The sequence below is a fragment of the Mesoplodon bidens genome (assembly GCF_964165515.1).
Source record: "Mesoplodon bidens genome assembly, chromosome: 18".
Lineage (NCBI taxonomy): Eukaryota > Metazoa > Chordata > Mammalia > Artiodactyla > Ziphiidae > Mesoplodon > Mesoplodon bidens.
In genome coordinates this window covers 51,183,714-51,209,167 of record NC_138175.1, presented here as the reverse complement: position 1 = coordinate 51,209,167, position 25,454 = coordinate 51,183,714, and the positions used below count along the sequence as shown (strand labels likewise).

General features: G+C 52.1%; 2 protein-coding genes across 4 annotated transcripts in view; one reads left to right on the top strand and one right to left on the bottom strand.

Annotated features, from left to right (window-relative positions):
- Positions 1–257: 257 nt before the first annotated feature.
- On the top strand, positions 258–6,581 carry CKM (creatine kinase, M-type; the record flags this gene model as incomplete). The annotated part of the gene is made up of 7 exons (XM_081217591.1): positions 258–450; positions 1,358–1,512; positions 2,045–2,177; positions 4,027–4,198; positions 5,152–5,275; positions 5,691–5,880; positions 6,403–6,581. The coding sequence occupies 7 exons, from the start codon at positions 258–260 to the stop codon at positions 6,579–6,581; spliced, it is 1,146 nt and encodes a 381-aa protein (XP_081073717.1).
- Positions 6,582–9,962: 3,381 nt separating this feature from the next.
- Positions 9,963–25,454, bottom strand: part of MARK4 (microtubule affinity regulating kinase 4) — a 30,349-nt gene continuing 14,857 nt past the window's right edge. For 2 of the 3 annotated variants that reach the window (XM_081215853.1, XM_081215852.1), the window contains 9 exons: positions 24,156–24,275; positions 23,590–23,689; positions 22,108–22,217; positions 21,842–22,001; positions 18,904–19,121; positions 16,387–16,490; positions 13,914–14,192; positions 12,684–12,728; positions 9,963–11,271 (listed from right to left, as the gene is read on the bottom strand). In XM_081215853.1, coding sequence (XP_081071979.1) covers positions 10,935–11,271; positions 12,684–12,728; positions 13,914–14,192; positions 16,387–16,490; positions 18,904–19,121; positions 21,842–22,001; positions 22,108–22,217; positions 23,590–23,689; positions 24,156–24,275 — 1,473 coding nt within the window. In that variant the 3' untranslated portion in view covers positions 9,963–10,934. Of the gene's footprint in view, positions 11,272–12,683; positions 12,729–13,690; positions 13,771–13,913; positions 14,193–16,386; positions 16,491–18,903; positions 19,122–21,841; positions 22,002–22,107; positions 22,218–23,589; positions 23,690–24,155; positions 24,276–25,454 lie in introns of all 3 variants that reach the window. The other variant, XM_081215854.1, reaches the window with a different exon arrangement.

The window sequence follows — 25,454 nt, the reverse complement described above, 5'->3', positions numbered from 1 at the left end:
AAGGTGACTAGTCTAGGGTCACCTGCCACGATGCGGTGGAGCTAAGATCCTAACACAAAACTCTTGATACATCCTGTCGAGATGCCGGGGCTCAGAGAGGGGATCCCTTTGGCTCCAAGTCACACAGCACAGGAGTCAGGAATGACCCTCAGGCCTGCCTGACCCCAGAGCCTGGCTCTGTTCTTTGGCTGGTCTCTACTGGATGTGAGCTAATCTTCCCCTCCGCCCCTGCCCACCAGGTCCCCCACGCCGCAACCATGCCATTCAGTAACACCCACAACAAGTACAAGCTGAACTTCAAGCCTGAGGAGGAATACCCAGACCTCAGCAAGCACAACAACCACATGGCCAAGGTACTGACCCTTGAGCTCTACAAGAAGCTGCGGGACAAGGAGACGCCATCTGGTTTCACTCTGGACGATGTCATCCAGACAGGTGTGGACAACCCAGGTAAGCCTCCTTGGTGGAGCATCACAGGGACCAGAAGGCTGGGGGGGGTGGCTCTGGAGGTTGCCTGCCAGGCCTCGATCCCACCTCCCTGGGTCTCAGTTTTCCCATCTGTAAAATGGGGACCATACCCATGGGGCTGTTTTGAGAAACAGATGAGTTGAGATGGGTGAAGTGCTTGGGACAGGGTGAAATGCTTGGGACACGTGGTAAACCACTCGCTAAATCTGCAGGAGTATAATGTGAGACTCCCCTGAGGAAGCTAATGCATCTCCCAGGCCTCAGTTTCCTCACCTGCAAAATGGGCACCCATGTTGGGAAAACATAGGCATCAGTACACCTGGAGCGGTGCCTGGCACAAAGTGAGCACTCAGACTCTGACAGGGGGTATCATGAGCACTGCGCTTCTTTCTCCAAGGACACCCCTCCAGGGCGAGTGGAACTGGGCAGGAGCCCAGCTTCTAGCCTTAGCCCCCAACTCATGGTGTGATTGACGGGAGAGGCCCTTTCTGTCCAGGCCTCTGTTTCCCCACTTGGGAAATAAGAGGGTCTTTCAAGTCTCTTATTATCTGTGGGGGCTGATAGTCTAAGGTTCTGAAATTTTTTAGGGGAAGATTCCATGATGTGGGGACTCTGACATGGTAATATTTTTAGTAACTGGCCCCCCAGACTCTTTCTCCTCTGTCCTGCCCGCAGCCTTCATCTCACCGCCCCAGAAGCCACCTTGACCTTTCCCAGCCTTCCCTCCCCATTCCTACCAAGCCTCAGCCTTCTCAGTTCTGACCCAGAAGTGTCGAATGAATTCCCTTGCATGCGCACGCACATACACACACAGTCTACACTGGACCCAGGAGCCCAGGCCTTCCTTGCTGGGGACGAGCGCCTCTGACCTCCCCGCCGACCCCCCCAGGTCACCCCTTCATCATGACCGTGGGCTGTGTGGCTGGTGACGAGGAGTCCTACGTGGTTTTCAAGGACCTCTTTGACCCCATCATCCAGGACCGGCACGGGGGCTACAAACCCACCGACAAGCACAAGACCGACCTCAACCACGAGAACCTCAAGGTTGGCTGCCCCCAGGGAAGGGAGGGGTGGGAGAGAGAGGGGAGAGGGCTGAGGAGAAGAGGAGGAGGAGGGAGGAGGTGGGGGGGACACCCAGAGAGACAGGGAGACGGACAGAGATGGAGAGAAACGCAGAGGGAGATGGGAAGAGAGAGGGACAGAGAGACACGAAGTCAGGCAAGGAGATGGGGCTGGGGGCAGTGGGGGTGGGGGGGCAGAGAGAGAGAGAGGGAGGGAGCGGGGGGAGAGAGAGAGAGGGAGGGAGAGAGGAAGGCAGGTCCAAAACAGACATGTAGAAGAGAGAGAAACAGAGACACAGAGATGGAGAGAGAAAAATGGAGAGAGAGAGAGAGAGAGAGAGAGAGAGAAGGGGTGGTGGTGGTGAGGGAGGCCAGTGGGGAGGGAGAAGCCAAAGGCAGCATCAGGGAGCCTGAGAGATCTGGGAGGGCCTGGAGGGAGACTTGACCTCGCTGGGGAGGGGGGCAGGCCTCTTAGGATGGCCCGCCCCGCCCTGACCCCCGCACCCATTCTCTAGGGTGGAGACGACCTGGACCCCCACTACGTGCTCAGCAGCCGCGTCCGCACGGGCCGCAGCATCAAGGGCTTCTCGCTGCCCCCCCACTGCTCCCGCGGTGAGCGCCGAGCCGTGGAGAAACTCGCCGTGGAAGGTGAGAGCTCCCCGCCCCCCGCACACGGCCGGGGGCCCCCAGCTGAGGCCCTGCTCCTCTGTGGGCAGGTCTCTGGACTCCCCTGGGCCCCCATTTTCCAAAACGCTGAAAGAACTTGGTAAGTCATGAGTACTTGGTGAGTGACAGCTGGCAGCATTACCCCTGGTGGAAGCCTGGGGGTGCTGTCAAGACTTGACACCCAATTGCACCAGGGTCCTGACCTTCGCCCATCTATTCATCCGTCCACCCATCCATTAAGCAAATATTTACGGCTGTTCTGGTGCTGTGTGGGGAGCTGGGGCTCCCGTGATGAATACGATGGACAAGGTCACTGCTCTCACAGAGCTGTCAGCCTGGTGGGGAGATTAAGAGGAAACACAGAAACCAACAAAAGAACAAGATAATCCCAAAATGCCATGAAGCCAAGAAACAAAGGTTGTGGCACAGAATGACTGGCGGGAACTACGTTAGAAAGGAGTTGAGACCTGACTGCCGAGAAGAAGCCAACCTGGGGAAGGATTCCAGGCAGGTGGAACAGCAAGTGCAAAGGCCCTGGGATGGGAAGGTGTGTTGGAGGAATAGCGAGGAGACCAGTGTGCCTGGAGCCGAGTGGCTGATGGCGGGAGGGGAGGAGAGGAGGTCAGAGGGGTGTGGGTGGCCAGGTCGTGCAGAGCCTTGTGGGCTGTTGGGAGGACTATGGCTTTGACCCTGTGGGAGAAGGAAAGCATGGGAGGGTGGTGAGCAGAGGAGGGACAGGTTCAGACTAATATGGATCCCCCTGGCTGCTGTGCAGGGAGCAGACTGTGGGCAAAGGTAGGAGAGAGGCTGAGAGGGGTCAACTGCAGCTGTCCGGGTTGGGGGTGAGGGGGTAGCAATGGAATGGAGAGAAAGAGTGGGTACGTTTGGGAGGTAGAACTATTAGGGCTGGCAGGCAGTGCTGTTCTGCTAAATGTTTAACAATTGGCTCTCAAAACAAAAAAACAGAAAAACAAAAAACGCAAACAAACAAAAAAACAAGCCCTGATTTGCAGCCAGCAACTACCAATTTCTCTGGTGTAAACTCTCCTACTGTGGCCAATTTTAAGCTAATCACGTGACATCATACAGAGCTGGGCAATGGGGGGCAACGTGCAGTAGCACATGGTTATGTAGCATTTCCACCATACAGATACAATGGATGAGAATAACTTCAAGAACACAGAAAATAGTAAGTGTAGTAAAATCATTAGAAAGTGATAGTTCTGAGTATTTATTCCCTATGTTTTAACTATAATTTATTTAATTGTAAGTTTTTCTAATTTATTTTTAACAACATAATATAGAATATAGTATATGATACAGAATATATTATGTGGTATATTATACAAATAATGTATAAAATCTATAAAACTATGTATATGTATTATATACATATATTTATTATACACATAATACATATTTATTATGTATTATGAATACATATGAATATATACAAATACTATAATAGTGTTTACTGATGGCTCCCAGATTCCTGAGACTTTGACTCTCTGTCCTGCCAGCCAGCAGGAGCGGGCACCAGCACACTACTGCTCGCAGGTGAACTGGATGTGAGGCTTGGTGGCGGGAAGGGGAGAATCCATGTTTTTTGTCTTGAGCACTTGGTGTGGGTTTTCCCAGGGCAGACAGGGGATGAGCACGTTTGGGGGAGGGGTCATGAATTTGGGTTTAGACACAGCGTTTAGGCGCCTTTAGGACCTCCAGAGGGCCAAGGTCCAGGCCCGCTAGGGGTAACAGTGTGGGGTCCCCAGGGTCTCTGCGCCCCACTTGAGGTGGGGCAGGCTGCTGACCACTCCTGCCTGCGGCCCCTCAGCCCTCAACAGCCTGACGGGAGAGTTCAAGGGGAAATACTATCCTCTGAAGAACATGACAGAGAAGGAGCAGCAGCAGCTCATCGATGACCACTTCCTATTTGACAAGCCTGTGTCCCCGCTGCTGCTGGCTTCAGGCATGGCCCGAGACTGGCCCGATGCCCGTGGCATCTGGTGAGGTCCCCCTGCCCTATGGCCCCCTTCTCCCCTGCCTCCTCCAGCCTTCCCATGACTTTCCACCAAAGTCAAGACCATAACAGTAATTATCCAGAATGATCTTGCCCTCCACCCCTGCCCACCCTGTGGTCTGCATGTCACATTTTGGGAAACTTGAAACTTAGACTTGAACCAGACTCCCTGGATTCAAATCTCAGCGCTGCCACTTACTAGCTGTGTGACCTTTGGCACATGATTTAACATGTCTCTGCCCCAGTTTCCCCATCTATAAAATGGAGATCATGACAATTCATAGCTTTTGGGGTTCTTGTGAGGATTAATTGAGTTAATTTATGTAAATAAAGTATTGGAAAAAGTGCCTGGTATATAGTAAGTGCTCATATTGGCCATTAGTATGATTTTTATTACCAGCTGTTGTTGCTAGCTGGGCTTTCCATGAATCTTTGAATCCCTGATTCTGATAGTCAAAGATTTTAAAAGGTTTTGAGGACCTAGGTTTCAAAAGATTTGGAGAGTGTAGGTTGTAAGATTTCAAGATTTTAAATATTTTTAGATTCCACTAATTTCCGATTCTGTGATTCAGTGGTTTCAAACATTTCCAGATCCTAGAGTTTTACAGTTCTAGGACTCTTTCTGAGATGCCATAATGTGATGGGAAGATTTATCAATTCTGATTCCTGGCTTCCGTTTTTCAAATATTCTGAGACTCTAAGAGTCTATAATGTTGTCCAAAGAATTAAGACCCTAAAAGTCACTGATCCCAGGATTCGAGATTCCACAGGTCCAGTGACATTAGAGTCTACAAGTGTTAGCTTCTGAGACTTTGAGGTGCTTCCACCTCTTGCCCTTCAGGCCCGCTGCCCCCTAGCGGTGGGTATGTGTTTGCAAGACGCAGGGGAATGGGGTTCCCGCGGAGCTGATTCCTCAGCCTTTTGCTGCGCCCGACCTAGGCACAATGACAACAAGAGCTTCCTGGTGTGGGTGAACGAGGAGGACCACCTCCGAGTCATCTCCATGGAGAAGGGGGGCAACATGAAGCAGGTTTTCCGCCGCTTCTGCTTGGGGCTGCAGAAGGTGGGTGCCTGCCTCTCGCGTGACTCCACGTGACCACCCAGGCTGCTTTCCGAGGCCCCTCCCCTCGGAACTCGGCTCCTCCCTATACCCAAGCCACGCCCCTCAGCACCCACCCCACTCGCTTTCCAAGGCCCCGCCCTTTGAGAAACCGGCCCCACCCCTATGTTCAAGCCCCGCCCCTAAGAACCCGCCTTCCCGGCGTCCTCAAGCCTAGGTCCCTCAGAATCCTGCCACCACCTCTGCTGTCGGGCCCCTCCCCTCAGAATCTCGTGCCTCCAGGTCTTCCAGACCCGCCCCCTCAGAATCCTACCCCTACTGACATTCTCACACCCTGTCCTTCCGAACCCTGTCCGGGTTGTGGGTGTATTTGGGGGCGCCCGCCGGCGCTGATCCAGGGTCCTCTCCCCCACCTCAGATTGAGGAGATCTTCAAGAAAGCCGGCCACCCCTTCATGTGGAACGAGCACCTGGGCTACGTGCTGACCTGCCCATCTAACCTGGGCACCGGGCTGCGTGGAGGCGTGCATGTGAAACTAGCGCACCTGAGCAAGCATCCCAAATTCGAGGAAATCCTCACTCGTCTGCGCCTGCAGAAGCGGGGCACAGGTGCGGCCCACATCCCCTCCTGCGGCTTCTGGGGCTGGCCCTTTGCGGCGGCTGAAGGGGAGGTGGGGCATCCCCACGAGTTCTGGGGGTCGGCAAGGGCTGCCCTTCTGTGAGCTTCAGTTCCTTCCTCTGCAACTAGGCATCAGCACGCCTTATCTCAAGATAAGTCAATATACCATCATGGTTATATAATTAATATACACTGTGTATGTCCCTGGCCGCCTAGGGACCTCACTTTCCCATCTGTAAAGGGGAGGATGGTCAGGATTCGACCCCAGGCAGCCGGGCTCCAGAGCTCAACTCTGTTACCCACAGTGCTGGATGGTCGAGGGGTGAGGTACCTAAAGCCGGAGATGTGCGCCCGTGAATAGACAGACGCTTAGGAAACTGCGTACACTTAACCTTTACACAGTAGGCACTCACTCAGTACATGAGGCAGTCGCCGTTGGCACGGGGGTTGCGTCCTGGGCCCCGCTCCTGCATCTCTGCTCGCTCCTTAGCCCCGGCCTCCTATTCCCGCAGGTGGCGTGGACACGGCCGCCGTGGGCTCAGTGTTCGACGTGTCCAACGCCGATAGGCTGGGCTCGTCGGAGGTAGAACAGGTGCAGCTGGTGGTGGATGGTGTGAAGCTCATGGTGGAGATGGAGAAGAAGCTGGAAAAGGGCCAGTCCATCGACGACATGATCCCCGCCCAGAAGTAGGCGCACTGCCCGCCCGCCGCCGACTGCTGGAGCCCCAGCCAAAGGGAGGACCCGGCCCACCGGAGGCCCGCCCTTCATCCTTTGCCCCGCCCCTTTGTGCCGGAGTCGCGCCTATAAAGGTTTAGTCTACCCGGGGCTCTATCCACCCTCCGCGTTCCAGTTCCAACCAGAGTTCCAACCAATGGGCTCCATCCTCTGGGTTCTGGCCAATGAATAACCTCCCTTATGCTCTCCTCCCCTGAGCTCCGCCCACCATCAGGCGCTCTGGCTAATGGAGAGAACCCGAGCTCACCTGCGGGTCATGATTTTTCTCCGCTCAAAGCAACAAATAAAAGCAATGGTGGCCTTAGCGTTGTGTGCGATAGTTATGAGGGGGTGGGGAGGAGGAAGAGGAGGAGGAAAGACTTTTGTAATTGGCTGCTGTGTGACCTCGAAGCGGTTTGCCGTCTCTAGGAATGTCCTAGGGCTAGACATGCTTTATCCCATCTGTAAAATGAGGCAAAGTTAGGGTACAGAGTCTAATCCAAACATTACAAAGCTCTATGGGGAATCTGAGACCCGGAGAGGTGTGGTCCAGTGTCACACCGCCGAGCTTGGGCCCTTCCCAACCTCGGCTCCCAATCACTCACGCTCAGATCTCAAACACAGGGTCCTCGCGAGGGAGAAACGGAAGCCAAAGAAAAAGTCTGAGACTTGAATTTGGCCCCCCGGCCTCCGGTTTGAGACCTCCCATGCATCTCATCACTGTCTACTTCACTATGCTTTTCACTGGCCTCCTTCCGTGCGATCTGACTTCAGCCCTCTAGAGCTGCTACCAGTCTTTCCAACTTTCCTTACTTTGCTCGAGAACCTGCCATGGCTCCCCACGTCGCCTAGAACGCCCTCGTATTAAGTGCGATTCTTCAAGGCCAAACAAATTCATACCATTTGCTGAAGGCTCATCCTTCTAGCTCTTTTCCCATGATTCCTCTATATACTCTTTTGTTCCTTACACCTGCAATTCCCACCTTAACGTCTGCCCAAGCTGTCTCCTCCTCCAGACTGGGGCTTGGGTCAGAGCATACCTGTGAAGTCTTTAAGGATAGGACTTTTGGAGAGCTTGGTCCCAGAAAAGAGCAGGAAGAACCCTTGGGGTCGCGTGTGGGAGCAGGTAATAGAAGTCAAGAAACACCTGAACATGTATTGGGTGCTGGCCACGTCAATCACTTCTACTTGACCCAATAGGCTGAGGCCTCCATTTGCTAGGGCATAGCACGTGGGCCCCTAAAGAGACAAAGGCCTCAGAAAGTGAGGCAGAGTTAAGAAGACAGAGCCCCCAGGGACCTGGAGGAGGCACTTTTTCAAACCTTGTCACATAGGTAAAGGGCCCTTAGAGATCAAGAAATCTCTCCATTTTCCAGAAGGGAAACTGAGGCCTGGGCACATCACAGTTCCCAGAGAGATTACCAAAACAGAAAGGTTAGAAGAGACCCCAAAGGTCAAGGCATGCAGGGCCTGTTAGACATGGGGATGCCCTTTACAATACTATCCCCAAATGAAGATCCCATCACTAATCCCAGCTCCACCCCTGAGGCCACACAGACCACACACACTCCAGCCAGTAAGGTCTGAGCCAGCCAAATCCAGAGTCCAGGCACTTGTCAGCTACCATGCCTGTCCCGCCCATTTTGCCTCATAAGGCTGAGGTCCACCCCTTCTCTCCTCACCTTCTGTCCGGTCCTGACCTCCTCGCTAGTCTTCTGACCTGATTCCTTCCCTCCCTTCACAGCACAAACCTGCCCCTGCCTCTCCCTTACTCACTACCTTGCCATGGCTCCCCAGTACCCTTGGTACAAAGCCCAGGCACCTCTCCACAACCTTCAAGGCGCTGCCAGCATCTCCAGCCTCATCTCTCACAGTGACTCTATACTCACTCAAGTCACATGTCATTTGAAGGACCTGTATGCTCTCTTGCTTCCCAGCCATTGTACATGCTGTTCCCTCTGCCTAGAACACGTGACCCACATTCCACCATGTCTGGTTAGCTGCTCATCATTCTCTCTGTCACAGCCAAGCTGTTCCTCCCAGGAAGCCCTCCCTGGCTAGGGCAGTTTCCCCCTTTGCACTCCTGCAGGCTCTGGACTCCCCCATACCAGCCCTGCCCACTCTGGATCACTGAGGACACGGCTGTCTCCTCCACTGGACTGTGAGCTCCGTGTGGGCAGGGCTGGGGCTGTTTTGGTCACCACTGTGTCCCCAGCACAGGGCTGGGCACAAAGGAAGCCCTCCGGGATTGAGGTTTCGTGACAGGGTTGGTTCCCCCTACACACACCTCATTTTTCTACCCTCTCAACTGTAAACGCTTCCCTTTCAGCAGAGTCCTATTCTGGCCTCACTCACGACAGGACTTTGGTTCTGCCCCAGACCCTGAATTTTTCAACACTGGCCACTCTTTAATCTTTACCACCCTTCATTTCTCATTTGACTTTCCTGTCAGCTCCATGAAGAATACAACAGTTGACCCTACTATGCTCTAAATGGGCAATTGAGGCAGTTTGACTAAGCCTCTTCCCTGCGTGCAACCCTCCATGGCTCCCCAGTGTCCTCGGATGAAAGCCCAGCCTGCTCCCTTTGGCCCACAAGGCCCTGGGTGAGGCAGCCCCGCCCTTCTGCACTGGACAGCCCTCTACTGCTTGTCTATCATGCTTCCACTTCCCTTCTCCTGCTCCTACTCTTGACTTTCCTTTGGGGAGCCCCTTCTAAGTCCAGTTCTAGGCACAGGCCACTCCAGAGTCACAGCAACTGGTCCAGGGACGACCACATGACTTAAGATCGGCAGACTTTCTGCTGCAGCAACTAAGCTGGAAGGATGAAAGCTTGGAACTGATGAGGGTCATCAGTGCCATCAGGGAGCGCCTACTGGGTGAAACTACTAGAATGAAACTCACACTGAAAAAAGCAGAGGTGAGCTTGCCTGCTGCCTAGATCCAGATGTACCTGAAGTCAGGCACCCCTGGCCTATGGGATGAGCAAACACCTTTTTGCTTAAGTGTAGATGGATTACGAGTCCTAATACAGCATTTCTCTTGCTACTTCTCCACCCACCCCCAACATAGCAGCCACCCTGAAATTACCCACAGTTCTCTGAGCTATACCACGCACTTCCACATCTAGGCTTGTGCCCAGGGCATACCCAATACCTGGCCAACTCCTACTCATCCTTCAAAGCCCAACTCCGGTACCAGTTCCTCTGGAGTGCCTTCCCCAAACCCCCTCACTTTCTCTTCTGTGGCCCCCAAAGCAATGGTTTCTCTAGTGCCTATCAGAACCCCCCCACCCCCGCCCCGACAGACAGGGGCTCCCTGTGTCTCGTGTCCACACTGGGCCTGGCATGGAGTAGGCACCGGTCAATGACTGTTTATTGAATAAATGTACTGCTGGAGTAAGAAGTGGCTTAGAGTCCAGTATAACATGTGGATGGGTATGTGAATGGATGAACGGGGGTCCGATATAGGAACTGGGGCCTCGTGGATGAGGCCAAATCCTGTCCTGCCCTCTTCCACAATCATCCTTGACCCTCACACCCCCACTACTCCCATTCTGCAGATGAGAAAACCGAGGCCCAGAAAGGAGAAACCACTGGCCCAGTCACACACCTCCTCTTCATCTCACTTGCAGATGAGGGCAGGGAAGGAAGACCCCAGGGTCAGCGTGGGGGAGGGGGGACTTCCTAAGTTTATTGGGCAACAGGCTGCAGGTGAGGGGCTGACAGGAGGAGGGTGGGGCTGTAATAACTTAAAAACCGGAGGTGAGAGCGGCAGCTCCTCGGGAGACCTCTGCAGAGGGGAGGGTGCGGGGGTATTTACAAGGATTTGTACAAAGTGCCCCGCGCCAGCCTGGGGCAGGAAAGGGGGGTTCGAGCAGGAGGGGATGGGGAGGGGAAGGAATCTGCCTCTCTGACCCCCACTCCCAACCCCACCCACCCCAGTTCTCCATCCAGTCTTTCGGCTCAGCAACTCTTCTTGCCCCTGCCCAAGGCCTAATTCTTGAGCTGTTGGGGGGAATGGAAGTTTCCTGTTTCCCTTTCTGCCCCCCCCGCCCCCAAAGTTTCCTCAGGTACCCCGCGGCAGGGTGAGGGGGGACAGGACGAGCTGGGGGCTCCAGGAAGGTGCCAGCTTCCCCTGTTAAGCCCCTTTGCTCTTCTCTCCTGCCCAGCGGCCCCAGAGAACAGCAGAGGGGACAATCTCTGCCCCCAGATAGATTTCAGGGAAACTGAAGTGATGACAAAGGGAGAATCCCCTCCTTGATCCCCTTTCTCTCCTGCCGAAGCGAAGTGGGAGAGGAAAAGAGGAGGGGACCCAGGGCCATGATGGCTCAGAGCTCGAGGTCATTGGAGATGCGGGTGACGAGGGTGCGGAAGGCCAGGGCAGTGCCCGCCACGCGGCGGAAGAGAACTCCTCGCAGGCCTGGCCGGGGCAGCTGGCAGACCTCCACTTCAAAGTGGGACAGGGGCTCGGGCCCGCCCGCACCCCCGTGCAGGCAGGCCAGCAGGAACGGCTGTGGCTGGCGGCAGCGGCAGCGGGCGGCCGCCGTGGCCTGGCGCAGAGCTGCCATCAGGGCCTCGGGCGGGCGCGAGCTGGTCAGCTTCACACTCCAGGGGAATCGGAGCAGCCGGGGGGCGGTTTCCGTTTGATCCCAAGGTAGATGGCAACTGAGGTGCGAAGATATTAGGGGTTAAAGATGGGGGAGAAGAGGAAGGTAACCCACTGTTCCCACTTTGGGACAGACTCCTAGCTATCTCCTCAAAATCTCTTTTACCCCAGTGACAGAGTATCAGCTGTACATAGAGCTATCAGCTGGAGACTACATTTCCCAGCCTCCCCTGCAGCCAGGTGTGGTCTTGTCTCCAAATTCCCGGATGTGCGTGGAAGTGATGGGTGCAACTCCACATCACCCTTTTCACAGGAAACTGCATGCCCTGGACTCTCCTGTCCCACCTCGTGTGAGGCTGCGGCATGAGCCAGCCTGGACCGTGAAGATGACGGGGCTCTAGGGACCTGGGAACACAGTGAATGACCTCATGGAACAGAGTGGCCCTGCCAGCCTGGCCTGGACACAGGGTTTGTGTGTGAGACAAGTTTAGTCCTGTTTGTATTTTGGGGTCTCTTTGCTATAGCAGCTCAGCTTGTCTCCTAACTGATAAATCCTTCTTCTGGTAATAATCATTTTCCCTTGAAGGACCAACCTACCTTACTCTAGACTAGGGGTTCTCACCTGGGAGCAGTACTGTCCCCCAAGGGATATTAGGAAACTTCTGGGGGCTTTTTGATTGTTAAAATGCCTTGGGGTGGGAGCAATGCCGGCATTTATTAGGTTGGGCAGGAGGGTCAGGAATGGTACATATTCTGCAATGTGTGAGAAGGCCCTGCCTAACAAAGAAATGTCTCGCCTAAAATACCAAGAGTGCTCCCCTTGAGAAGCACTGCAGATCTAGTCTTTCTGGTTCAGGTGGGGCACGAACACAAGGGTGAACACATGACTCACTTCCAGTCAATGAGCATGCAACCCCCGTGGTCACTGTGACTGGTTCAAAGATGAGCATACCACTAAGTATGACCAATCAGAATACTCCACCCTTCTGATCCCAGGCATTGGCGTAGGGATGGACATGTGACCCATTTCCAGCCAATGAGGTTCGGTCCTGGGACTGCTGGAACTGCTGGGTTGGCTCTTTATTTCCACTAGGGTTTCTACAATGGCCCAGAGCTGTTGGCAACCCTTGTGCCTCACTGGATGAGAGGGGAAAGGAGGTGTGGTGTCAACAGGGGGAGGAGTGGGTTAGAGATGGGAGAGGCTGAAGTTAAAGATGGTCAAGGGATAATGCTCAGGGATGGAGGTGGAAATGAGAGGAAATCAAGGGGGTGGGGGTGGGTAAGAGGAGCCAGCAGAGAAGGGAGGGTCATAGGGACATTTCAGGAAGTTGGCCTTGGAGGATGAGGATGAGGCTTGGGCCCCATCTAAGGGTCTGGTCGGGGGTGAGGAGAGGTACTTACACAAGTGGGGTCTGAGACAGGCAAAAGGGGAGGGGCTGGTGTGGCACTCAGGGGAGGCACATGCACTCACCTTGTGACCTCAGGTCCCCCGATTCTCTCAGGTTCGTCTGTGACCCTAGGGGAGGGGAGGGGGGAAAAGTGTCTAATCTGGACATAGGGGCCTCTCCCTCAACCCACTGGTTCCAGGACTCTGGGCAGCCCCTGCCTCAGCCCTGGTCCCCCCCTGCTGCATGGAGCTGGGCTGGGGAGGGCTGGGAGTCAGGATTTGAACTCCCTCTCCATGCCCAGAAGGGAAGCCCCGTCTGAAATGGTTAGTGCAGGTTGGAGGAAAGATACTGAAGGATTTGGAAGACAAAAGAGGGGGGGTGGGCAGAGACACATACCTACATATAGAAGGACACACACACACACACACCACCACCACCACCCCCTTCAGGCTGTACTCAAATGAAACCTCCTTAGTGAGGCCTGCCCCATGTAAAACTGCACCCTCCCTTCTCCACACCCCTGACCCCCCCTTCCTTGCTTCCTTTTTCTCCTTAGTACTTGTCACTACCTGACAGTATATATATTTTACTTATTTATTGTTTACTGTCTGGGTCCCCTAGTAGAATGTCCTGGGCAGGGATTTTATCCCTTTTGTTCACTTTACTCTGGGCCCACGATGGTGCCAGGCACACAGTAGACACTCAAAAAATAGTAATAGTAAATATTTATAAAGCATTTTCCAAGGCAAGATTTTAAGCTCAGCCCGTGCATCACCTCACTTAGTGATATACCTCACCGCACAACAACCCTATGAGGAAGGTACGGTTATGACTATCCCCACTTCAGGGAAGGGGAAAGTAAGGCCCAGAGAAGTTAGGTCATTTGCTTAAGGGCACTCAGAAGAGCTCGGGTCTGAACCCCGAGAGTCTGGCTCCAGAGGCCAGACTCTTGTCTATTAACTGAGTGAGAAAATGCACAACCAGAGCCCCTACCCGACTCACAGCGCCCCCTCCCGCCAGGCCCGCACACAGGTCAGACATGCAGAGAGAGAGGCAGAACCGGTGAAAGCAGAGGGTGGAGGGGACTTACTGATCTTGGATCCCTGGGGCAGAGAGGCGCCCGAGACGCAGCGGTTAGAGTTCTGCCGTTTAGAGGGATCGAGGGTAACCCTGCAGCGTGAGGAGGGAGGTGAAGGGTGACGGAGGAAGAGGAGGAGACGTGGGGATACAGAGGCAGAGTACAGCAGAAGACAGGTTAGGCCCCATCAGCGCCCCCATCCTGCTCCCCAGACCCCAAATCCCGTGGGGCTCACCTTCGGGTCAGTTTGGAGGTCAGCTTGGTGAAGAGGTTGGTGGTGGGGCGGGGCCGCCCAGTGGGCAGAGGTGTGGCCTCATGGGCCAGCGTGGGAGAGGCGGGGGGCCCATTCTGCACGCCCCCACCTGCCCCGCCCCCTGCCCGCCTGTCCCGGACCTGGCCACCGTGGAACGTGCTGCGGATGGTGGAGCCGCGTGCCAGGCGGCTCCGCTCCCCTGATGGGGGAGCCAGGCTGTGACTGGAGGGGGAGGCGGGGGGCACCCGTGGGGTCCCCGAGCTGTGGGCAGAGAGGTACAAGTCAGGGTGGGGCCTTGAGGCAGGCCAAGTCCCCAGCCCCCTGCTTCTCCACTGGTCATTCCTGAGATCAGAAACCTCTAGGAACCTGGAGCTCAGAGACAGGGCTGCTGTGTACATTGTGCAGGCTGTGCGCTGGGCAACCCTAGTATTGTCTTACCACCTCGTCTCAACTCCTAAGTCATCCCTCCTTCAAACTATCCTTTCTTTAAACTCTGCCCCCTCCAATCTGTCCCCTATCCCAATTCTCCTCTCTCCAAACTCGGCAACTGAATAGATTCAGATTCATTTTTGGATGAATCCTTTGCTATTTGCCATCCAAACCTCAGGAACCAAACCAACTGTGCAAACACTTTGCTACTATTCAATCGCGGGAAAGGAATAGATGTGAACATCAAGGGGACCTACATTCATTATGAAAACGTTTCAACAGGTGAAAAGAAAGAGGAAGGCACCCTCTCCCAAACTCTCTCAAGACGCTGTGTGGACAGAGGTGGCTCCACTATCCCAGGACCCTCCTCTAGGCCCTCTGAGGCTCCCAGTCCTGACAGCAGGAGCCAGACCTCCAACTTCTATCCTAGGGAGCCGGGACGAGCCTGGATCTCAAAGAGGGAGCCCTGATTGGCAGATACCACTACCTCGCTCTCAGAATCCATACACCTTTTTTTACTCTTCGTGACCAAACCCCTTAGAGTATGAACATTGCACATGGCTGCCCAGCCAGATACTACGTTTCCCAGCCTCCCTTGCAGCTAGGGGTGGTCATGTGACCATGCTCTGGCCAATAGAATATAAACAGAAGTGCTTTGTACCATTTCTGGGTCATGCCTCTAAAAAGAAAGCAGTTTGCACTCCACTTTCTTTCCACCCTACTTGCTGGTTGGGAAATAGTGGTAACTGGTGCAGTGGCCTCAGATCCAGAGCTGGAGCCTCATGTTGAGATTGGTCCTGAATCCTTGGAGGACCCTGCCTCCTACCTCTGGATGGTTGCATCACAGAGGACTAAACCTCCATCTCATCCACTGCACTCTGGGGTCTTTTCATTCCTGAATCTATAATCTAACTATACACTATCTCTCGGCCAGAACTGGGAGGCCATATATTATAGTGGTTACAAGTACAGATTCTGGAGTCAGTCTGGAATCTTTGCTCCTTGACTTACCAGCTATGTGGCCTTGGACAAGTTACTTAAGCTATCTATGCCTCATTTCCTCAGCTGTAAAATCGAGATACCAGGATCGACCTCATAGAATTGTTAGGGGCATTCAACTAGCTAATGTACAGAGGCCTGGCATCTGGTTACTGCTTGAAAAATGTTGGCTGTTATTATTTTTATTTAACAACCAGAAAAAAAGCTCGTACTCATCAAATGCCTTCTGTGTCTCAGACCCTGTGCCAGGTACAAGGACACACCTGATCTCCACTGGATCCCTCTAATAGGGTCTGGAGGCAGAGAACATCAGCCCCATCTTACACAGGAGGAAATGGAGGCTCAGATACCTGCCGAAGAGCTAAGAGGCAAGATTCAAACTCAGAGCTGAGTAGCCACAGAATCACTGCCCTCAACCACTCCATTACCTTGGCCCCACCAAAGAGTAACACCTGCATCTGTTTATCAGGTGCTTCCCAGAGTGCACCTCGGCGTCATGCCTGCCAGTCCTGGTGGGCGGCAGTGTCATTATCCTGAAGCCTGCCCCACTCCCAGACTTGAACTGTGATGTGAACCAATTCATTCCCTTTTTATGCTCCAGCCAGTCTGTACTGGTTTCCCTCACATGCCAGCTGAAAGAGACCGAACAGACTCAGGCAAAGAAGTTTGAAACCCAGCCAACCAGAGGATGTTGAAGCTGTGACAATCTGGGGCTTCTCTCTAGCTCTAAAAATGGATCATTCAAAAAAAAAAAAAACGAAAAAGAATCAACTCAGGTTCCCAAGGCTCGTAGGCAGAGAATGGGGCAGACTGCTTTCCTGGTGCTGACGACTAATTAATTAAGGGTGGAGGATCTTCAGGGGAGTCTGGGAGACGCAGGACATGGGTAGATTCTGCCAAGGGAAGGGCAGACACAGACTCCCCAGTCCCCATGGCACCCCTCCCCGCATCTATCATCTGAGATCAAGGGGGGCCCTGCTCACCTACACCCCACTGCCCCCTCCCTGTTGCTGCCCTCCCTCCATACCTGTTTTCTTTGCCATTTGGCAACAGGGATGGGCGCTCAGCCCCCGGGCGTTCTGTGCAAACGTAGGTGTTTCTGCGGGTCATCATGCTTGGGGGGAGGTTGTTCTGCAGGAGACAAGGCCAGGAGGAGAGTGAGGGAGCAAAGGGACACCCCTTAATCCCCCCTTTTACCCTCTCTGGCCTCCCTCATTAGGAACGAGGCAGGGAGGACTTCCCTGGCGGTCCCGTGGTTAAGACTCCGTGCTCCCAATGTAGGGGGCCTGGGTTCGATTCCTGGTGGGGGAACTAAGATCGCGCATGCTGCAAGGCACAGCCAAAAAAAAATAATAATAAAGAAATAAAGAAAGATAAAAGGAACGAGGCAGGGGCCTGTGTGTGAACTGAAAGTGAGTAGGTGGTTTATTGTACTTTGGCTAAAGACATGAAGGGTTAGTGGGCCATCCCAGCCATGTAGGCTGAGAGTCATAGAAGGCCTTGGAGCTGGGAGGAGAGAAGGTCAGGGAAGGTTCCCAGGGGGCAGCCTCGCCCCCCTCTCCTCTCCCAGCTCCCCCCCACCTCTAGCCACGTCAAACTTTGAAAAACATATTCATGCCAGGCTGCCTCTCCTCATAAAGGCCTTTGCACATGCTGTCTTATCTGCTTGGATATTCCTCCTACCTTTCCCTCTGACTCACTCTTAGGTATCTTTCAGGTGTCAGTTCATAATGGCAGTTCATAATGTATCCACGCCCTGGCCCCAGGCTGACTCAGCTACCATCTTTGCACTCTCTGCTACAGCCTTAATCACTTTGATTGACCGTATCTGTTCACACATACATCCCCACCCCCTACTGCATGGAGCTCTCCGAGGACAGGAATGGCATATCAGGATTCTGTTGCCTCACAAAATGTGTTGGAAAGCAATCCCTCTTTCTTCCCTCTGGAAGTCTGCCTAAGTTGGGTATTATTCCTTCTTTCAGTGTGTGGAAGAAGACTTCCACCAGCTTAAAGCCATCTGGGTCTGGAGTTTTCTTTATGGGAAGATGTTGAGACTGTTCAGGTTTTCTATTTCTTCTCGTGTCAGTTTTGGTTAACTGTGTTTTTAAAGACATTTGTCCATTTTGTCTAAGTTGTCAAATTTATTGGCATAGAGCAGTTCCTAATACCATCTTGCTACCTTTTTATGTTAGAACAAAGTTCTCTTTTTCACTTCTGATAGTGGTAATTTTGTGTTTGCTGTATTTTTTCTTTATTTTTTTAAATTGAAGTATAGTTGATTTACAATGTTATGTACTGTCTTTTTTATTAATTAGTCTCGCTAGGGGTCCATTGATTTTATTAATCTTTTCAAAGAATCAGACTTTGGCTTCTTGATTTTTCTCTAGGGTACATCTGTTTTCTCCTTTATTGATTTCTTTTCTTCTCTTTATTATTTTCTTCCTTCTACTGCTTTGCTGGGCGTGCGGTACGGGGGGTAATTTGCTGTTCCTTTTCTACTTTCTTAAAGTGTAGGTTTATTTCAACAATTACAACAGCTCTCATTCATTGAGTGCTTACTGAGCCAGACACCGTGTGAAGACTGTACAAGATCCTCCCAACAACCCAAGTTCTTTGATGAGCTCATTTTCACAGGGTAGAATAGTGAAGCCCAGAGAGGGGAAGTTACTTGCTCAAGGTCACACAGCTCATCAGTGTAATTCAAACTCTGGTCTATGTAGCTTCAGCATCCTGACCACCTTCCTGTAACTTGTCTTCACCCTTGTCTCTGATGATGGTTCCCTTAGCTTGTATTATATTATTATATTATTCTAAGGAGCTGTAGAAGCAAGAAAGCCAAATGCTACATTCCCCAGAAACTCCTCTGCAGCCCAGGTTCTGGATATGAATGGGTTCTGCCAATCTTTGTACTCATGAAGATCTGGAAGGTGGAAAAGGGGTGGCAGCCACTTTCTTGCCCCCTTTGACTTGGGCTCACACAGGCAAATCCGTGAGATGAGGGTCTTTGCTTCAGCAGGGCACCAGTGCCGGTTCTCCAGACTTCTGGGCAGCAGAGGATCTTCTTCTGGAGACTGAAGTTTCTGAGTCTTGCATTGCAGCCATGACTGTATGTTCTTGAATTCAACAGAGCTAGAGGTGGCCTCAGAGGCGGCAGCTCCCTTGGTGGGTCAATTCTGCTGTGGCAATATGTCATTCTTGTAGGTCTTGTCTATTGCCTGCCCCTCCAGCCCTTCCTACAATTGTGTAAGCACCACACCTAATTCCCCGTATTAAATCCTTCCCGTCGAAAGCACAGAGTACTTCCTTCTGACACTGAATCCTAATTTATACACTAGAATCAAGTACAAGCTTAGGCAGAGAGAGCACTCAATAAATGTCTGTTGAGTGAACGACTGAATGGATAAAACAAAGGATCCTGTGTGGTGGTCTGGGGAACAGGATGGGAAACAGCAGAGTCTGAAAAATGTGACCCAGGTGGCATCGATAGGCTGCGCCACAGGTCGTGGCACCCCTGGTCCCATCCCCCAGCCCCTCCACTCACAGGGGTGCTCGTACTGTCCTTCCGCCGCTCTGGGATCTCTGCCTTGTTGGGGTTGTGGGCGCTGCTGACCATGGGGCTGGAGGGGGGCAGCCCTCGGCTCCCGCTCCCCGCGGCACTGCAGCTCGCCTTCCGGCCTGGCAGGCGCTCCTCCTTCAGCTCCGCCTCCCCTGTGCTGGTTGGGCTGCGCTTGGGGTGCAGGGGTGCAGGGGATGGGCCACCTGGTAGAGGGAGGGGACAGTTTAGGGTTGGTGTCACCTGGAAAAGCCAGAACCTACTCCAGATGATCCTTAGAACCTTAGAATTCCTCACATAGGCTACAACCTTTGCATGGGCCATTCTGATAATATCTAAGTGACAACATATATACTGACCCAGAAGCTCCACATAAATGACATGACACACATACAGGTTATTCACTGCATCCTTCTTTTTTTTTTTTCAGACCAAAAGATTGGGAACAGGCTAAATGCCCCTTAATATGGGGATAACTAAGTAGGTCACAATATTGTCGCACAATGAATACTATGCAACTACAACTAATGTTCCAATACAGAAAGATCTTCAAGATAGATTATGAGGTAGAAAAGGCAAGGCAAGGTATGAGGTCTACAGTGGGCTATAATGTGTATAAAAAGGGCGAGGGCTTCCCTGGTGGCGCAGTGGTTGAGAGTCCGCCTGCCGATGCAGGGGACACGGGTTCGTGCCCCGGTTTGGGAGGATCCCACATGCCGTGGAGCGGCTGGGTCCGTGCGCCGTGGCCGCTGAGCCTGTGCTCCGCAACGGGAGAGGCCACAGCAGTGAGAAGCCCGCGTACCACAAAAAAAAAAAAAAAAAAAAAGGGGCGAAAAGTGTTTAACTATATCTATTTATCTATACTTGCTTATAAATGAATGTTGCCTAAAGGCTATCATTTCTATTAAAAGGGGAGAATATATCTTTATAGTATATTAATATATTAATATTGTATTTATCCATATTTATCCGTTAAAATTTTTTTTTTCTCCTTCTTTTCACATCTGTCTCTTTATATATTTATATATGAATGAAACTTCTCCGAAAGAATTGATATAAAACCGGTAATAGTGGCTGCCTCCAAGGAAGACTGGGGGCTGTGAGATATGTGTAAGACAAAGACTTTTTTACCATCTACCCTTCCTGCGCTATCAAGTTTTGAAGGATGTGAGTGTAACAGTTGCAAAAACAAAACAAAACAAATTTTGTCCTTTAGAACATCTTGGGAATTTATAGTTTTAGAACCGGGGGTTAAACATGTTCTAGAACTTCAGAGAGTCAGAACTTCTGCATGTTAAATCCTCAGGAAACTTAATGCGCAAAAGTCCCAGAACCATAACAAGCTCTACAATGACAGACACAGGGTACTCATAAACCATCTTTTATCCCAAGAACCCCAGAACCCAGAAGGTCTCCATGTGGGTTATTTTGAAAGGTTACCATGTTCTAACCGTAGGCTGTTGGAGTCACAAGCTTCTTAGGGACTCTCTGGGCCAATCTCGCTATTTTATAGGTGGGGAAAAGGAGATCCAGGGGAGGGGAACGGCTTGACCATCCAGAACAAAGCAGGTTCTGCTCAGGACTGATGCTAAGCTTCTGACTCCCCTCTCCCTGTACTAGTGCCCGTCCCAGAGTAAAGAATTTCACCCCTAGAGAGAAGTGGGGCTGCAAAAATAACGGAAAGTTGGAAATCACCTTGGCAGTTCCTTAACTGTTAAACGTAGAGTTACCATATGACCCAGCAATTCCACTCCTAGGTATGTGCCCAAGAGACATGAAAACATAGATCTACACAAAAACTTGTACATGAATGTACACAGCAATACTATTCACAGTAACCAGAGGCGGAAACAACCCAAATGACCCTCAGCTGATGAATGGATAAACAAAATATGGTATATCCAGGCAATGGAATATTATTTGGCCATAAAAAGAAATGAAGCACTGATACTGCTACGATACAGATGAGCCTTGAAAACATGATGCTAAGTGAAGGAATCCAGTCACAAAAGGTCACATACTGTATGATTCCATTCATATGAAATGTCCAGACTAAGAAAATCTACAGAGATAGTAAATAGATTAGTAGTTGTCAGGGGCTGGAGGTTGGGGTGGATGGGAGATTTGAAATAGATGAATAAGGGTTATGGAGTTTCTTTATGGGGTATTGACAATGTTCTAAAGTTGACTGTGGTGAAGGATACACAAATCTGTGACTATACTAACGCCACTGAACTGAACACCTTAAGTGTATGTGAATTATATCTCAATAAAGCTGTTAAAAAATAGTGGGGATGATTAACATTTGATGAGGGTATAGGTAAGAGACCTCTTGGAAGTTCCCATGTCTCATTTGTGGTGGTAGTGGTGGTGGGTCTGTTTTCTGCAGGGGATGAGATATATGTTAGTTGCAGAATGTGGGATATAATCAGGTGTCTGCCCACTCCCTTCCCACTAGTAAGTAAGGAGGAGAGGCCAGAGGGCAGGCTCTCAGCAGCCATTTTGTACAATGTGTCATCCTGTGTCCTAGTCAAGTGGATTAATCCCAACCGGACCCTGATATCAAGTGGACCAAAGAGATTCCAGCTATTATTTGAGTTGGCCTCTAAAACTGAGTTGTAAGGAGTTAAGAGACTGGGAAAAAGATAAGGCAGGATATGTAAGAAAGGAAAAAACAGACGAGCAGAGAAGAAGCAAGACACAGAGTGTCTGGGTCTGGCTGCTTTTCCAGTTTCTAATCCCTTACTGAGCCTGACTGCCTCCAAATTTCACGCAATGTCCCTGCACCTTTATAAGACATTCCTCCCTTTGTTGCAGTTGGCTCGAGCAGGTTTCTCCTGCTTGCCAGCCAGAGAACCCTGATGTAATGCAGGTCCGAGGCCCTGGGACCAGGGATGGCATGTGAGGGTGTGGGGCTGATACTTACAGAAGTCGCTATGCCTGCGCTGGCGGTGGTAGGTGGAGGAGGAACTCCGCTGCCCTTTGCTGTGGCTGGTGCCTTTGCTGGAGCTTGTTCCATTGGTGGTGTCGCTGGGCGCCCGCACCCGTGCCAGGGCCAGCCCCGGGGTGCCCCGGTCCCCACCCTCCTGCAGGAAGATGACAGACGAGGAACCTCAGCCCCTGGTCCCTCTGTCCCAGAAGTCCCACCACCCCGGGCATCGCGCATCCCAAATGTCCCTGATGCCTTCTGACCTCAGTCTTCCTGCCCAGCAGGAGGTAGGTGGCGGTCACTTCGTTGTACTTCTGGCTGGTCAAGGCCTCTTTGATTTCTTCCCGCGTGTAGCCCATACCCACCATCACCTCTGGGAGAGGGGGATGGAGAGGAGATTCAGTCGCCCCAGATCCTTCCCTTCCACTCGTTTCTGCGTCACGTAACGCCTGCTCTTTGGCTTGTCCAGTATCCATTCCTCCTTCTGCCAGCAGCACCCTGATTTTCCTTGGAAGAACATTTCTTCCCAGCTCAGATCACCTGGCTGACTCCTGCCTGCTTCAAGCCCCAAGGGCAGGCATATAACTCAGGTCTGGACCATCAGAGTGTCCCATCCCCAAGGCCATACTGATTGGTTTAGGGTGGGCAGATGACCCAGGTATGGCCAACAGAATGATCCACACCCAAAGCCACAGTGATTGGTTAGGGTGGACATATGACCCAGTTCTGGCCGATAAAAGTGTTCCATCCCCAAAGTCAAATTGACTGGTTCAGGGGTAGTCAATGAGCACCGCCCTAGGGCTTCTATTGGAACATTAGGAAAGTGGCTTCTCTTCCTGATGGGGTGTCCAGGCCGCCAAGATATGCTGCTGTCAGCTTGCTCCTGGCGGGGAGAGCTGCCTGGGAAAGAAGCCACCACTGAGAAGATCCCTAACAACTGTCTCTGAGCACCTGGATCCAGCTGTGCCTGAAGGCGGATATACCCTGGCCTTTTCAGTTATGTGAATGAATAACATCACTATTAGGTTAGAACACATGAAATTGCTGGTATTAACAATTTTTGAGCTATTACAATGGCAATTTCACATGGTTCAACCTGTTATTATTATCTGGTTTAAGCCAGAATGGCTTGGGTTTTCTGTTACTTGCAACCAGGAAGTCCTGTTAATACAGTCAGATCTGATGGTGGCCTTGGTTTCCTCAGCTGTAGAATGAAGGTTACTGGATGGTTCCTAAGGGGCTCTTCCAGGGCTAATGCTTTTGGGGTCAAATGTTCGAGGGTTCCAGGCTGAAGGGACTGGGACCAAATGGGTGGAGGGTGAGGCATGTGCCAAGGTGGGAGTTTTTCTCAAACATGCTGATTACTGATGGCTTTGACCAAACTCTTCTGGAAGTGACTGTGATTTCTTGTGTCTTAACAGTCAAAGCTAACACAAAAGCACTTATTACATGCCTGATATAAATGCTTTATATAAATTCGTTCATTGACTATTCATAACAAACTTATGAGATAGGCCCTCTGATCATCCCGTTTTACAGATGAAGAAACAAAAGCACAGAGAGGGGAAGCCACTGGCCCTGGGTCACACAGCTAGAAAGTAGTGGCACGGGGACTGGAGCCCAGACCTCTCCGCTCTCCCCAATTGCCTTGCAAACTTCTGTGATACACTAACCAGAGGAGTAGGTGCTGGGAAGCTCCTACCCCTGGCTCTGCGGCCTATGGCCCTGCTCCCCCTGACCCTCACCGATTCGCTTGGTGTCCCCGAAGTCCTCCTCGGGCTCTGTGTATGGCTTCAACTCCTCACCCTCATAGCCGATGTTGATCCATTTGTCTTTCATGATTTGCTACAGGAATGGGGAGTGGGACAGGAAGGGGAAAGAGAGATGTCAGAAGGAACTGGGAAAAATATAGCTTCCCACCTCCCACGCAGGCCCCCAAATGGGGTTCCTGCCCTGCCCCGCCCCCCCCTCCAAGGCCTAGCACCCCAGAATCAAGAGCTTCCTGAGAGCTAGCACCTCCTCGCCCCATCCCTCACCCACCCAGCTGAAGTCTCCTGAAGCCACCCTGCCTCCTCCGCATCATCTGGGTCCCTGGCACCCTGTAATCATTCTAGGAGCTCATTAGCTAATTACTGGGATGCCGGGGAGTGGGCGAGGCTGTTTGGGGGGCGGTGTCAGGACGGGCCTGGGAGCCTTTTCCTGGGCTGCCTGTCTCCCCTCACCTTCCAGCAGCGGGTCGGGCACGGGAGAGGAATTGTGTCAGCCAAGAAGGCTTCCGTGGGAGGGGTGTGGGGCTGGAGGCTTAGCTTACCTCGAGAGTACAGCGTTTCGCTGGGTTCAGCACCAAAAATCTCCGCAGAATGCTCTCACAGTCTGTTGACATGTAGAAAGGGACCCGGTACTTCCCTCTGAGGACTCGCTCTCGCAGCTCCTGGGGGGATGGGGTTACTGGGGGAGGGGTCCGCCCCGCCTCCCCACCCGTTTTCATCACACACACACACACATCATTCTCCCAATCCCCCGACAAAAGTGATAGGAGCTCCAAGTCCCAGCCCTGATGCAGTGGGAAAAACCCCACCACTTTTCCCGACCTCAGTTCCAATCTGTAAAATGGGAATGTTGTCATAGATGCAGCAGTTTTCAAAAAAGTTTTCTTAAAAAGTGATATAACTTTTCACCCTGAGTTAATCTTAGAGAGGGTGAGTTCTGTAAGCCAGACAAGAGGGGAGGTGGGTCGGTGAGTCAGCCTCCGGGGCCTTAGTTTCCATATCTGTGAACAGGGATCACAGCACTCACTCCCCAGGCCAGGGTAGGAGTGAGTTTGTAGAAGTAAATGCCTAGCACGAGTCATGTCCAGAGCAAGTACCTTTTTTTTTTTGACCGTGCCGCATGGACTGTGGGATCTTAGTTTCACAACCAGGGATCGAACCTGGGCCCTCGGCAGTGAAAGCGTGGAGTCCTATCCACTGAACCGCCAGGGATTCTGCAAGTGTTTTTTAAAAATTAATTAATTAATTAAGTTTTGGCTGCACTGGGTCTTCGTTGCTGTGGGCGGGCTTTCTCTGGTTGCGGAGAGCGGGGGCTACTCTTCGTTGCAGTGCATGGGCTTCTCATTGCGGTGGCCTCTGTTACAGAGCGTGGGCTCTAGGCGTGCGGGCCTCAGCAGTTGCGGCACATGGGCTCAGTAGTTGTGGCTCACAGGCTCTAGAGCGCAGGCTCAGTAGTTGTGGCGCATGGGCTTAGTTGCTCTGTGGCACGTGGGATCCTCCCGGACCAGGGCAAGAACCCGCGTCCCCTGCATTGGCAGGCGGAGTCCCAATCACTGCGCCACCAGGTAAGTCCCCGCAAGTGTTTTAATACTAGGTTTACAAAAGGGGAGGAGAGAGGGGCATCCTGCCCCCCATCCCCCATCTGTCTTTCCAAAAAGCTATGAGGCCCTGGCAGTTTCAAAGAATGAGCACTGATTTATATGCTGACTTTTTTTTTTTTAAGGGCCTTTTAGAAGGGCCCTGCCAAGGTTATGAAAGAAAAAATAAACTCCACGCTCCATGGCATGGCAGACAAGGGACAGCCCCTTCCATCCTGAATAAAGAACTGAGGTAGCCAGAAA